At 36.0% G+C, this 15,928-nt stretch overlaps 1 protein-coding gene across 1 annotated transcript in view; it reads right to left on the bottom strand.

The window, feature by feature from the left end:
- The window catches only part of ZDHHC17 (zinc finger DHHC-type palmitoyltransferase 17), a 66,812-nt gene that overhangs the window by 14,130 nt on the left and 36,754 nt on the right, over positions 1 to 15,928 (bottom strand). Inside the window, exons 6-10 of the mRNA XM_066319207.1 lie at positions 15,632 to 15,696; positions 14,170 to 14,332; positions 9,464 to 9,589; positions 8,090 to 8,232; positions 5,726 to 5,826 (exon numbers count right to left, since the gene is read on the bottom strand). Coding sequence (XP_066175304.1) covers positions 5,726 to 5,826; positions 8,090 to 8,232; positions 9,464 to 9,589; positions 14,170 to 14,332; positions 15,632 to 15,696 — 598 coding nt within the window. The remainder of the gene's footprint in view (positions 1 to 5,725; positions 5,827 to 8,089; positions 8,233 to 9,463; positions 9,590 to 14,169; positions 14,333 to 15,631; positions 15,697 to 15,928) is intronic.

Raw genomic sequence — 15,928 nt, 5'->3', positions numbered from 1 at the left:
TTTTTTTCCTAAAGCTGCCAAGAATAAGCTGGTGCAACTGAATTGCTTAGCTAGAGAGAGACTGCATTTTATTGAGAATACTAAAATAATCACTGGGTTTTTTACAACTGTGAAAACTGGTTTTCTATTAAATGTACCTTAATCAGACAACCATTACAAACAATAAAGGTACAACTGGAACCAATTTTATGACCCATTTCTAAATACTATACGTCATGTCTAGACTTTTAAAGAAGATGTGAGAAAAGACTTGGAGAGTTTTTATAACCTTAATGCTTTGGAATTTTCTACTAACTTAAATTTGGGTAACCTGTAACAAAGCAGCTGTCCATTGTCTAAATTTATTCCTCCCCTAGTTTATTCCCTCAATTACAGAGAGAACACAAGAGATGCTCCACAGAGCCTGTTTTCTGTGTCCTTTTATCAAGTGGTGTCCGATGAGTGCAATGCTGACAGTGGAAATTGCGGCAGATAAGGGACTTCTGTGCTGCAGCTGGGAGACTACATGAGAGTTCAAGAGTTTTCTTCTCCAGGGTATTTCCAGTACGTGATGTAGATAAACAACTTCAGCTGTAGGATTCATCTCACCCACTTTTGAATCACACAGTATGCCTTCACAGACACCAGGAAGGAATAAAAAGCCACATCCAATCTATCTTCAGTATCAAGATATTTAAATTACGTAAGAGAAGCAGAGCCTTACAAATGGCTATTTTTTGTCACTGGCTATGAAGAGTGTTTAAATTACAATACAGATGCCCACACTAGAGGTAGCTAAAATCATGCTGAACTTCCCCTTCTTTACTTCAAAAGAGATCTTAGCAACTGGCATCACAGACACCTCTCAAAATTCTTCACATGTAAGAAACCCTTGTAGGTTTAAAACAGCTTCAGAGTAGGAAACTGGTTCTCTAGAGAGTGTCACCTTTTCTGTTAAAATCCTCATTTACAGCTACACAAGGAAAAAGTACATTACATATTATAAAGGGCTGCAAAATGCATAATATACCAGGCATTCATACCTCCTGCCTTGCCACCAATTTGCTCCTCTTTTATGCAGTTTCCCCAGTTTTCATTGAGAGACAAAGCAGAAACACTATGAAACACTTCCTACTTTTAGTCCCGATTAATGCCCTTAAATTATTAGGACAACTACAAGATGCTGAAAATTATTCCAGGAACTGGAACAAAATGTTCATCTCATTAAAAAGAAAATTAAAACCAAACAAGCACCACACAACCCCTGAGTTAGGTAAACATTGGATAAATTAATTTTTCATTGCGAACTGTTGTCTATTTAAAAGACCCCAAATACATGCACCTTCTTGCTATCAGTTATCATACAAGTCTGAAATCAAGCCAAAACGCACATTATAGATCCAGATGTGCCCTTTCACTAATCAAAAATCCTTTCGTGCTACACAGAAAAATCTGCAGCCAGTGTAAGATGCCAGCATCAAATACACGCTAATAAACCTGCCAATTCACAGAATCACAGCATCACAGAATGGGTCAGGCTGGAAGAGACCACAGTGGGTCATCTGGTCCAACATTCCTGCTCAAGCAGGGTCATACCAGAACACACAGCACAGGATTGTGTCCAGACAGTTCTGGAATACCTCCAATGAGGGGAGACTCCAGAACCTCCCCAGGCAATCTGTTCCAGTGCATGTTCATTCTCACAGTAAAGATGCTCCTTTTATATTCAGATGGAACTTCCCATGCATCAGTTTCTACCCATTACCTCTTGTCCTATTGCTTAGCACAATCAGGAAGAGCCTAGAAACGTCCTCTGACACCCTCCCTTCAGATTTTTAAAACATTGATGATGTCCCCTCTCAATCATCTCTTCTTGAGTCTCAACCGGTTCAATTCCCTCAGCTTTTCCTTGTAAGAAAGATGCTCCAAATCCTCAATTCACAACAGCTGTATATCTGGATCGAAGAGTCCAGGCAGGTAGCAGCAGATAGCTACACAAACAGCCTCATTTTACTAGGCATTTATTTGACAAAATCGGTTTGTAATTAACTGAAGCTCTGCAAAAGCCCTCTAACTCCAATTCTACCTGACATAAAAGAAGCCCTTAGCTTACAAATAAATTCTCCTACACCCCATATTTTTCTTAACTTTTTAACTTTAGAAAAAGTATTTAGACATGGAAACAGAAGTGCTAGACAGTTGGGCCCAGAGTTTGGATTTTTGGGGTCTTTGATTCCTGCAGAAGCATGGCTGCTGGCTTCTTTTTTTCTGCATGAAGGCTTTTTGGTCTTTTACTGAAACTTAACTTGGGTAATAATTTTTTTTACCTGTTTAACTGTACCAATTAGCTTGTTACAGTTTTTAAAATCCTACACAATTTAATCAGCTTTGTGAAAGAATGAAAATCATCATGAATTCTCTTACACCCAGTTTTAAAATAATCCCTAATTCAAAAAATGTGCAGTGTTTGTTTTCTTTAACTTAGACCCCATCATTTGGTGAGATGTATCTGAAATAAGATAATCAATATAATATTAGTCAATGATAAATTATTTTTAAAAATACAAAACTCCTAATCTCATCATTGCAAATAGGATGTGACAGCTATAAAAGCTTGCTTAATTAAAGCTGCACACTTCGATTTGCACCAAATGGAAGCAGAAGAAACAATATTTTGGGTTACAGCAAACTGACATCTTAGAAAAACAGAGCAGTGTATGAACCTTTTGACATAACAAGCAGTATTTATTCAGCTGAAACTGAAAAAACTGCATGAACAACTGAGACAGAATCTTGGTAGGACATTTACAGGACACAAGAGAATGTTGTACCTATAAATACTAATGAAAAAGAATTAAATGTGAAATTCTAGTTTCATGTTGTTAAAGGTGTAATTTTAAGTAAGATTTTTTTCTTTTAAAAATAAAACTAAATTAAAACATAGTGACTTAGTGTGTAGGATTTTTGAGGGCATTTTTGTTCCTGGTCTGGAAACACTACAAAAACTAGAATACACTAATGGAGCAAGACATAACATAATTTTGTTACAGGCAAAATACAGTTACAGGGATGCAGCAAAACAGTGGCAAGGGAGGCACAGGACCATAAACTCATATACAGATTCAAAAATAAACAGATCATATTCCTCCTTCCCTGCAATAATAGGATTTCTACTTATCAAATACATTGGACTCAGAAGCTGCTGAGAAAGATCCAATAGAATGGAAACATTTACAAAAAATTCAGTACACTTAAAATATTGGCCTTTTGAAAGACACATCATTAAACCTTAGACTTTAGAGAGTTATTTTTCATGTGACCACACTTATATTCAAGAAAATGCGCCGCAAATCCTTGGGTTTATTTTTCTTTATGATACATTGCATTAACTGCCCTTTTCTGTCCCATTAGGATTAAACACACCAGAGTTTATGACCTTCCAGACACCTTCAACACATCTACGAGAAAAGAAAATTCTTACCACACACCTAAATCTTAAAGTTGCACTTGCAGCAATTAAGATTTTTATGTTATTTATAATATAAAGTTCCAGTAAGACAATTCCTCATAGTTAAGGTCTCTTCCCCAAGCAAAAGTCACTCAGAATTTGTGAAAACTACCGGGACAGGTTTTACTTGAACACTACAAAGTATAACGCAGTACTCTAGTTGCTGTAACTAGTCATATAAAGATGTAAAAATACAGGAATCCTTTATCCAGCCACAATCCTGTGCCCCATGCTATAAAAATAGAGGAGGCATGCAATTTTCTTTTTGCAATAAAGCTGCAGGGCTATTTTCCAGAAGAAGAATGAATTTGGAATCTTATTACAAAGACTTCCAATTAAAAATCACCAATTAAAGGAAGATGGCCTCAAGCACTTGGTCTCTAAAACAGCTTGTCAGAGAATTGTGTCAGCTCTAATGAAAGTAATTAGTAACTAACGGTCTTAGACCACTACTTACACACGTAGTATAAAGACTACAACAAAAAGACTGTTGCAAAGTTTTTAAGACACCAGCTTGGGACAGAAGCAGGACAGTTTTTTTATTTTTTTGAAGTCTGTTTTATTGTAATTGGGTAATTGTCCATACTTCTAACGAACAACTAAGATTATTCTATGACCAAAAAAAAGCCAAAGTTCAAGTTATTTAATCAGAATGACTAACAGAAATAAAAATCTACGCAGGTTGGTAGAAATATGAATGAAATACGTGATATCAGGATAAAAACCTCACAATTTGCCAGCTTTAAGGGACAGCTTTCTATATGAAGACACAGGCCATCATGTACTGTTTGTACAGCCATTTTAACGTGGTCAAGTACTTCAAATCAAAGTTGGATACATTCTTAGATTAGGTCCAAGCTGATGTCATGTTAACACAAGAAAGCATTTCACAGCACCTCAACATTTGCAATCCAAAACATGTAACAGCATTGGCTAACAGGAGCTGCTATTTCTAATTACTGTTTTTAAAAATCTATCTCATATTCATTTTGCACTACATTTCTCATTCTGCAGACACTAGTAAATTTGCGTAAAAACATAAAAAATCAGGCTAGGCAGAGACACTGGTAGTAGGACCAATATTTCCAAATCAGTGTTTTAAGACATACTAATATTGGTATCGTTCTTTTTTTTTAAACTTAGCAGCAACTAGATTTTAATTTTTAAGCTATTGTTGTTTGTTTTTTTTTAACCTGCCATAACAGTCATTTCCAGTTGCATGGGACTGCTATTCACAGCAGCATATTTGCAAACACTGCCAAAATGGAAGCCAAAGGTAGCATGGAAGCAGGGTCTCCTCTCTGTTCTCAGCCCAAAAATACACAGCTGATTTAGTTAGGCTTGCAGAAAGTATAAAGAAGATGCCAAAACAAAAGCACTGTTACTATCCTATTTCATGGCAATTCCTTTCAGGATGAAAAGAAAACCAGATTCTAAAAAAACCAAACCAACATCCTCATAAAATTCACTTCAATTATTTACAACTATAGGAACTGTTTTAAACATAGAATCTCTACTTTGATTTCTTGGCTACTGAAATTACAGTACCCAAGAAAGTTGTTTAAAAATTTGAATCTATTTCATTGTCATGGAAAACTAACATTCCCCACTGAACTCTGCATCAATTTCTACCTCCATGAGTAAGGGAAATACATATCTAGACAGACAATTAAAGACACAAATATATGGCAATATGCTGAATCTCTATAATCTAGTGTTATTAATACACATTTTTTAAAATATATTAAATAACAGAAAATATAGTTATCAAACGTATCTAAGGCTGGTACAAAATGGAATTTCCAAAATCTTTAGGAAGACCTAACTATGAAACCAATTCCACTGGAACTGATACAGACCATGAAGCACCTTTCCAGAATAGTGTCTAAAAAATGCAGTCAATTACATTGTGTCACCTCACAGCCAGAGAATATTCTACAAAATTGCTAACATTTCCTCCACATAAAAAGCTGGTAAAGCACAGGAAATTCTGCAGACTACTGTAGGTAAATTTTGAGGAAAATCTTCTACTTCTGCTTCTACTGAAGCACAGCAATAGCATGCACAACATTTTTAAAGCAGTAGAATAATTACCATTAATACAGAAAGCAATGTTCAGTAGTGATTCCCTGTTTAAAATTTTTATTACTTTACTTACTGTTATATACAGGATATAGCTGTGTAATTCCTCATAGTATGAACAAGAATAAAAATACTACTGTACACAAAAAAGGATATCATTCCAAAACCAGAAGAACCACGTCACATACATCCAGAATTTTGTTGCCAAATATATTCCAAGAGGCAGTGCACTGTGCATGGAGTGATCAAAGAATGACCTGTAATGTAGGAACAATGTCATACAGTAAGTTTCAATTTATAAAATGTAAATCCTGAACTACTGCTTCAGGAAGAAACTTCCTATTGAAATATGTACTATACTGGATACTGCAAAATACACCATAGACACATTTCCCTCACTTTTCTGTTCAAAGTTCAAGAGAAATTCTCACTTTTAACCTACCAAGACAGGCAGAATGAGTAAACACTCATGCTAAAATTACACTGTGAAAGCAGTTAGGAACCTGTGAGATCCTCAGCAACATGGACAGTGGCTGCAAGCTATATTAAGTTTTAACATTTCAGTGCTTAAGACATTTTGGAAACCCATTCAATTAAAAGTGCACATTAAAATTATTTCACTAAGGAAAAAGCCTAAAAGACCTTAGTGTTATCAGCCTATATACTTGAAATATTTCAGATTATTCAATATTTTGCTTTTGCTACAGTTGCCAATAGAAAGTTGGAAAAAAAAAATCAAGACTAATTAATTTCCCATCTATCACTATACTTGCCAAGTTCTAAGATAAAATGCTGCCACATTAATTTAAAAAAAAAATTAAGCCTTCAGAATTATTTAACTTTCTTACACTTTTTCATTTTAAAGGCTCTTCTGAATAAAGCTGAATACAGTTGAGACAAACTAGGTGAATGACTAGGCTACTCCATATTCAAGAAGAAATTGCTACGAAACCTATGGAAAGCGACACTAAACAACAAATCTCCCTGAAATAAAATTTCTGCATCATCTGCCTAAATATCCTGATATTAATCCATTTTGCTTTTTGTGCTGCTGCTTCCCTCAAGGCTGCCACAAAAGCATGCAGGGAGTAGTTTCCATTTCACTTCTTTACTCCCTTACAGTATCTCTCTCTTCTCTAGTGGAAGTTCCTTATGTCTTTGGACAAAACCCTGTAAGCGACATGAGCTTATCTGATAAATAATAAGTGAATATACATTTGGACACACGGTAGTTACTCTGCACTAATCTTTCTTTCAGTGACTTCTGTGCATTTTTGTGTGTGTGAAAGTAGGGAGGAAAACACAGCTAAGCAGATTAGCTAAAATTTTATAGGGAAAGAAAACATTGTTAGGGTAACAGCACAAGTTCATTAATTCAAACCTGGGATTTGTGAAAAACACTTCAAAAAAATTTATACAGCAACAGATAAGAGAAAATAAAAATGTTAACCCTGAAGTCATGTCAGTCAGGCAAAAAATATAAAACTTGACAAAATACAGATCTTGAGAGATTAGAAGAAATCTTTCTAATTTCCTTTCTTTCTGTAGGAGGCACAGTTGAGGATTTGCACTGACAAACAGGCTTTTTTTGTGAGAGGTGGTCAGCAAATCGCACAGCCTCAGAGGTGACAAGAAGACTAAGCAGACCATCTCCAAGACCCTGCAAAAGCTTGATAACCTTCCACTTCCCTCCTGGTCTGCTAAGTTCACTAAAATCTTGTTAACTCAGTTTAAGGAGCAGATATATTTGCCTCTTTATACAGAAAATAAAAAAAAAAAAAAAGGGAAGCAAGTGGTTCTAAATAAACATTACATCTAAGCCCAGAATACAACAAGTTCTCCTATCTTGGCCACATGTGATAATGAAAAGCAAAGGAAAGATGACATAGCATACAGATCTTGAAAATCCACTGGAGCATGACTACACGTGTATGTATATATACTTGTATATGCATTTACAGACATTTAAAGTAATCATAAATACAATTAAAAGTTTTTAAGTTTTTATGACTGGGTAACCAGATGTACAAGAAACACTACTAGAAAGTAGCCTTTTTCTTTAGTCACTTATTTCCATAACAACAAAAACTACAAAAATTTGATTTCTCTCTATAAATCTCTTTAGATGCCTTTGTGCCTTTAAATTATTAAAATAAAACACTTTTAATAGTACACTTGCACGTTGTCTTTATTACTTTATAGTAACTTTTCCATTGCCTGCTTTCTGCAATATTCATGCTGATAACTCTTTGTAGACAGACATTCAGCACCCTCCTCTGGATAATGACTGAATTTCTGTTCTGCTGTTAGCTTCTGTTAGCTCAGTGGTATTCACCCAAGATAATTCCATGTTTCACAAGACAAGCAAGCATTACAGGAGCTATAGTTGCACAAGATCTTTCACAGAAATAAAGGGCAATTCCAACAAATGGAAATTTAAGGTTATCTATCCAATAAAGATGCCAGCAAAATATTTCTTGCATGCACACTAAACAGATGGTGTCCCAGTAAAACACTTACTTTGAAAGAAACTGTACCATAGCCCAAACGCCACCATACATCAGCCCTTTAATGAGCCAAGAATCAATGTCTAGGTCTGCTATAAACCCAACCAGCCAAATAACTAGGAAAGGAGTTCCCAGCATCACCTTCTGACGGAATTCCTATATAGAAACAAACACCAGTAAGTAACTCTATTTTCAGGAACAGATTGTATAATACACAGGACAGTCATGAAAATGTAAATTTTCAGGAAGTTTGACAGTGGGGGACAACTATCATACATTTTTCTCATTCCATCTTTACACACCTCCAGTAAATTTGCAAGGAAAATAAACCCTCCTAAAATTTTATTACAAATAATTAACTTGGTTTTAGAGCTGTCTTCTAGAGACTTGGCCTCTAATCCAGAATCAAGGCAACTTTAGCTCTTTTTAAAGAATCTGTAAGTGTATGAACTGCTGCACAGCACATGACAATGTCAGTAAATTTTTATTACTCATGTAACTGCAGGTTTTAAGTCATACTGAAGCATTTATGAATAAAGATAGGAGTTTTTTGTCTTACACTGTGTGGATACAATTCCTGATGAGAGCACAAAATTTTTTACAAATAATCAAAGCACAGCAACAATGAAAGTTACAAACCACTTCAGGTCAATAATCACTGCATCATTACAGCGCCACAGGGTTAAAGCCCAGACTGTAGCAGTACTTTAAGCATCCTGATGCAATGTATCTTTAATTCAAAAAATTTTAACAAATCAGTGGTAGCAACACTTAATATCCAGCACAATGCTCCACCTGAGTGCTGATGGATACTAAGAAGAAAACATTAACTCTTCTTAGATTTTCAAACAATAAACAGGAGGACAGTTTTTCAACTAGAGCAGTATTTTACCCCTTACACCCTCATTTACATCCTCTTCCTATCTGCAGTATTTAACAATACTCTGAGAAGCAAAAGGTCTCCACATTAGAGATTTATGTGTTACTTTATACTGCTAAGACTCACTGCTTCTTTCATTCAACACAGTAACAATAAACAATACATAATTAGAGAGGAGATCAGAGTTCAGGATACCCAAAATGCTTTTTTTCTCAGCTACCTGAGAGTCAGCTATGGACCCAAAAATACGAAACCACTCACTGTTTTGCTAACACTTTCTTTTAATTAGCACAAAAACTACCTGTATGGAAGCGGAGGGTTTTACTTCCTCCTGCCCTAAATAAACTTTTTTTCTTTTACAATTACTCTAGTCATAATAAAAAGACATTCCTTGAAGCTGAAATATGCAGAAACCACAACCCTGAACTTCTTTTGAACAAATGCACAGGTCCCCAAACCAAGAGCAGCTGTAAGATTGATTTACACAAGCTTTATGCTACTACTTACCTTATCTGCTTTTAGTTTCCTCAGAAAGGATGGACTATCATACCCCTTTGCCTGTCTTGCTTCCTGTAAATGATTGATCATCCAAACGTTCTTCCTTTGTTTTGCAAGATCAAGTGGTGATTCTCCCTGTCAAGAGTATAAATGTGGGAAACATCCAATTTAAAAATAAAATGCATTCAGAGTACTTTTGAAACAGAAGATTGGCTATTAAAACCCACATATTTTAAACCTGTTTAACTAAATTCTAGCATACTTTTTGCTCTGCAGCTTACTTGACATCAAACATCATTCATCCCTTCTGGTTTTTCACTCTCCCATAACTATACAAGAATGGACAAGTTGCATATTAAATGTATCATCCCAACAAGATGTACATCCTCACAGTAATAATTGTTGCCTTTGGCAGAGAACAAATCTATGTTCCTCTATTCTACACACAGTCTACTAGTCTGTAAATGAAAGACTGTGCTTTCCCCCTCAGCTATTGACAGGCAGCAGAAATCAAGCAAAGAACAAAAACTTGTGACCCACTGGATCATGGAAACTCTTCCAAGTCTAAAGCCTGACTTCTGAGGTAATTCTCTGCTTTTTGGCAGACTGAAGTTACTAATACTATAGAATGCTTCTAGGATTATTTTTTCCACAAGTCTAATGTTCTTAGGTTCTTTTCAGTTAAAGAAGCACTAGGAAGAAAACATGAAAGAATAAACTCAGTCTTCATGTCCAGCTTATTTCAAAACTCCAAGCTTTTACTCTGAGCTTGTGTTTCATGTTGTATGGGTACTAAGCCAGCAATGAATAGCTTGTGTCTTTATTTCCATAATTTCAGAAAGGACTAACAGATGAAGCAAAAGAGAAACACAGAGTGAAAGATACAGGGACTAAAGGTGCCTACCAAACTGATTTGATTTTATTGCTTTTTAAGCGCTTAGGAAGAGAGCTAAATGAAAAACTTATTGACTTGGTCTAAAATTATAGAGGAGGCAAGAGACAACCAATTGTAGGTACCTCCAGCTTCAGTTTTGCATTTGACTCTTCCTCTCTTCTACTGGAGTTAACTCCCCTCCTAAACAAACCATTCATGGAGGCTTGAAAAATGGCTGAATCCTCCATCGCTCGGCCCCCTCCTAAAAAAAAAGTGAGACAGGTACTAGAAACTGAAACTACCCAGAAAGGGCAATAATTACTATAGACAGAAGCGATTTTAAAGATTTAAAACTATAGTTAGCTACCTATATCCCATAGAAAGACAAAGGGAATTGAGTACTTAACTGTCATCTCTGCCTTTGAAATCTTGCCCAAAATCTTTAGGAGAGTAAACAGCACAGAATATAAATTATGAGATGAAGATTTTTTGCTAGTTAACAGGACCATTCACACCTTCTGTGTGAGAAGTTTAACTAGAAAAATCATTTTAAAAAGAAAAACCTTTTGACTTAACTTGGCTTCAAAGTTATTTAGCCAGATGTTTAAAAAACAGATTAAATTAACCCCACTCTCAACAGAAATGCCTGAAATCAAACTATTGGCGCCTGCTTCATTACAACTCTGATAGCACCTTGAATTGCACCTTGAATCTGGGAAACTCCAGAGATGCTGTTGTTTTAGTGAGCCTTATATATCCAGACTGTAAAGATTACCTGTGGACAAGCAATCCCCTCTGGGAGTTGATCTCCCAAGTAAATCCTGAAATTGTCCTGGGGTCCAGCTAAGCATCCCTTCCACTAGAGGGCCATGAAATACCTAGGAACTGCCTAGACAAAAAAGTTGAGGGAGCTTTAAAGAAATCTTTGACTACACTTTTCATCATGTGGCCATTTTAATATTTTCCTCGTCTTTACAGGAATAGTGGACGTCTGACTTGCTTAAAAATTTAAAAAAAAAAAATGCATCGGAAAACTTAATCTAGTAACACACTTAAGATTGTCAGCAAGCAATAAGGCTTCAATAATATATATTTAAAGTATTCAGGTAGAAAAAAATAATCTGAAGAGTCATTATGATAGGGAATTGTTCATACAGACTTCCACGGACAAGCCTAAGATTAGATGTAGTTTCTTGATTAGGCAGTGTAAGTTCAATAAATTATTCACTTAAGAGATTATTTATTTTTTTTTAATCGTAAGTTCTTTTAGGTCTCTATATCTCTCTACCAAAAAAAGGAGCTTCTGCTGCTCATACTTAAATAAAATTTACAAGTTTTCCCCAAGTCCTCAGTGATAAGCCGGCTCCCTGGGAAGTCCTGTCCTTGTCTACCCTATCTGTTTATTCGTATGGCACGCTAATTTCCTTAAGAAATAAAAATCGACCAAACAAAAACCTCCACTCTACTTAGATTACTGAAAAGCAGCTTCCATCTTTAGCATCAATCTAGTTCTCAAAAATGAAAAAAGAAGCATCTTACAACCAAAAGGAAAATATTAGTTTCTTGTACAACATAATAAAAAGAGGGTAAATAACAAAACAGGACTAACTCATTGTTTGTATCGGGCTTTTCTCTAGAATAGGAGTGCTATTGTTCAAATACTTCACAAACTATCATGCAAAGTAACGAACACCTTACTGAGACGACTGGTCCCAATTTGCTCCAAGCCTAGGCAGCCAGCAGCATGTGCCTTTCTAACACAGACTGACTAGAGCTGATAACAATTAAGTCAAAGCTCGCATCTAATATTGCAGTCACTTTTTCATTTGAAGATGATGAACAGCTTTCAGCCAATGTATATCTATAATCTCAGCTCTCTTACCCTGATTCTTGGTCAATTCCCTGGGCTGAGAAAAGGACTTTACTAGAGAGTGCTGCAGAAATCTAGAACTGACTGCATCAGAAAGAAGCCTTTCACAATTCCTTTTATTTCTGAGGAAACATGAGCCAAACAATTAGTTTCTGGCTCAAATAAAACTTTTTTGGTGAACAGTCGAACGAAGGGCACCAAACTGAGTTTCTATTGGCCTTTACGAAGCAACCAATTTTTATATTTATTCTATATTTACTACCAGCATGAGTTACAAATTCACTGGCTGGATAGCAAAACTGCCACTGCTCAAATTATTTTGATCCTCTGAAGATCCTAAAAACCTGGGAAGGCATGCAAGAAACATAGACTTCAATGCAGATAGTGGTCAGTGAAACCAGACAAGTCTTCTGGCATGACTGGAAAGATATCATGATCCAGCAGGTTCAAAAACCTATTTTTCTACTGACTGCTGCTGTCTGTCAATAAAGAAGGCAAGACCATGAAGTACTTCAGGCAAGCAGATACTTTTTTATATAGCCAAACAAAAATTTTTGTTACAGATTTCTTAACAGTCCAGAAATGTAGGTAAGATGATGACTTTAGAACTCTTGTCACACTAATCAGTCTGTCAAGAGAAGCAGAGTATGACATGCTGATTCTTTTTCCACAAAAATACCTTTATTTTTTTCCAGAGATGGCATAGGAAAATAGCTTTTCAACACAAGAAGTGAGACTAGAAGCATAACTCCTCCACACAAATTACCTTACAGACCAGGAATAAATATCTTCACCTCAGTATATGCAAGAAGGTAGCTGATTTGTTTTAAACATGTATAAAAGTAATTCCTTCTAATGAGTTTTCATTCCTAATTAGAAACATTTCTGATATTCCAAAGTGGATGTAGGACCTAGAAAGCTGCCAGCAAGATTTGGCTGCTCCTTTAAAAAGGCTGTTCCATGCTCTTCAAGAAAACTGATGTGTACATTTTTTTATTTATATATATATATATATATATATGTATGTATGTATGTATTTCTATCACTTGATCACTTGTGGCCAAGCAATATAGACTCCAGCCATCATAACTAGTAGGAAAAATAGTAAAAGAAAAAATAAATCAAATTAAGTTATAGCTGTGTTTTCAAGCAGAACCACTCTGCCTGTAACACTCTTTAAGTGGAAAATACAAATATTTGAAGAGAAACTGAGTAGAGAATTCTTTTTTTAAAAGTGAATTCTTCTCTGACACCAGAGAGGAAACAGCTTTGGTAGCAAAATGCATCTAATTTTATATACAGAACATCTGGAAGTAATGGAGAAAACCACATTCCAAAGCCACACCTTCCAAGGCTGGAGAAGCTCCAGGTCCATGGCAGAAATTCTAAAAGCTGTTTCGCTGGTCTAACATATGCTGGAGAAGGGCTCTGTTAGTACAGAATCTAGATCCATTGTTAAGAATTTTGAGTAATCAGGCAAGTTAAGTTCACATGCAGGAAAAGAACCCATTTGTTTATTTTATTCTATTGGCATTTTCAGGCCGCCAATTTGCTTACTGGCACTGGGAAACTGACTAAAACATTTGTCAGCTCTCTGGAAGAGGACAGAGATGCCTCACATCTCACTCCAACAAACAATGTCACACCTTTATAGAAGATAGTCAGACAGGTTTCCAATTTTGCATCCAATTACACCGATCTTCACACATGCAGTCAAATTGCACACTCCAATCCCATATTTTTATAAATAATTGTTATTGTATTATTTACTTGAGTATCTTTTATGGTGCAGATCTAGTGGTTATGCATCACTCTTGGCAATAAAACCCAAATGACACAGTAGTGGCATTGCTTTTGCTCCATCTTCGTGATCCCATTATACCCACAATAATAACCTACTCTTAAGATTTATCTTAGGCTCTGTTATTTCTGCCTCAAACCATTTACAATTAAAACAGACCAAATGTTTACCTTAATATTTTGAGCATCAACATTAGCTCCAGCTTCTAACAGAAGACTAATAACTGTAGTATTTCCTGCTAGCACAGCCCAGTGCAATGCTGTGTTTTTGTGGTATTTGTCTCCCAGATTAACCGAAACATTAAATGTAAGTAGTAATCGTGTTGGATCCACACTAGAAAAGAAAATTCTTGTTAGATCTAGAGATTAACTCAAACACATCCCAACTTATTGTTGATGCACTCAATTTCTATGAAGATCATTGATCAGGTATACTATGTAAATAGCAAACTGACTTTTTTTGCTGCCAATTATGAATGGCTCAAAATCTCTTCCCACCAAAACCAACCACCATTCTGTTGACTTTTAAAGGATCTCCCTATGACACCTCATTCTGGGATAACAAGAAACATCTGTTCTAGTTACAAACACAAACTCTAGTTTTGTGTTTAGCAAAATCTAACACTACTAGATTTGTAAAAACATGCACATGATTATATACTTCAACAACGAAAGTTCAAAACATGTTACGTTTCCACTTTACAATCCAGAAGATGAAACTAAAATAGAATGCGAATGTTGGAAATGGCAGGTATTGTAAGAGCTACTTTGTGTTCCTCCCAACAATCTATAGAGATAGGCCCTTCCAAACAGGAATCTAATTCAAACATTTGATCTTTGGAGAAGTGTTAGTTTTCATCTTTTTTTTTTTTTCAATCATTGCCACAGGAAGAATTAGTGAGCACTCCTTCATAGTATCTTCTCTCTTGAAAAAGTCATTGTACTGGGTTTGGCTAAAATCAAGTTAATTTTCTCCACAGTAGCTCCTATGGTGCTGTGTTTTGGATTTGTGACCAAAGCAGTATTGATGACACAGGGATGTTTTAGCTATTGCTGAGCAGTTTCCCTTACTAAGGGCCAAGGCCTCTGTTGCTCCTCCTGCTGCCCTGCCAGTGAGCAGGCTGGGGGTGCACAGGGAGTTGGGACAGGACACAGCTGGGACAGCTGATGCCAACTGACCAAAGGAATATCCAATATTGCATGCCAGTTGCTCAGCAATTAAAGCTGGGGAAGAGAAGTAGGAAGCAGAGGACATTCTGAGTCACAGCATCTGCCTTGCAAAGTAACTGTCACAGGTGACAGAGGCCTGCTGACCTGGAAATGGCTGAACTTCTGCCTACTGATGGGAAGTAAGAAATGAATTCCTTATTTTGCTTTATCTATTCATCTGTCTCTATTGCAAAGCATGAGTTCTCATTTTTACCCTCCTGATTCTCCTCATCCTGTTTGGGAGGATTGAGGAAGTGGTTCTGTGGGGCTGAGCTACCAAGTGGGATGAATTCACAATAAACATAAAAGAAGAAAGATGAAATGGCAGCTGTGGAAAGAACAGGAAAAACTTGCAAAAAAACACCCCAACCAGTCACTACTATATGCCACTTGGTTAAGATATAGTAAAAACTGCATATATTACCTATGTGTTCTGTAAGCTGCCCACATTAAAGGTGTCATTCCATTTTGATCCATCATATCTACATCCTAAAAAAAAAAAAAAAAAGAAGAAAAAAAGCTTGGTGAGGTAAGCCTACTCAAGATCCAGTAGATGCAACGTTTGCAATGAGAAGCAGTGTTCTAAGACTAATCATCCAAATTGGAAGAAAAACTGGCAAGCTTTTAGCACTCAAACAGTATTTAAAAGATGAAAACAAACATTAATGCCACCACTGCCAAAAAATAACTGTTCCAATCTATTTTAGAAATTATGGAACAG

This window comes from Sylvia atricapilla, chromosome 5 (genome assembly GCF_009819655.1).
Source record: "Sylvia atricapilla isolate bSylAtr1 chromosome 5, bSylAtr1.pri, whole genome shotgun sequence".
NCBI classification, from domain to species: domain Eukaryota; kingdom Metazoa; phylum Chordata; class Aves; order Passeriformes; family Sylviidae; genus Sylvia; species Sylvia atricapilla.
Note: the sequence above shows the minus strand (reverse complement) of the source record. Positions and strands in the feature narration are given on the sequence as shown.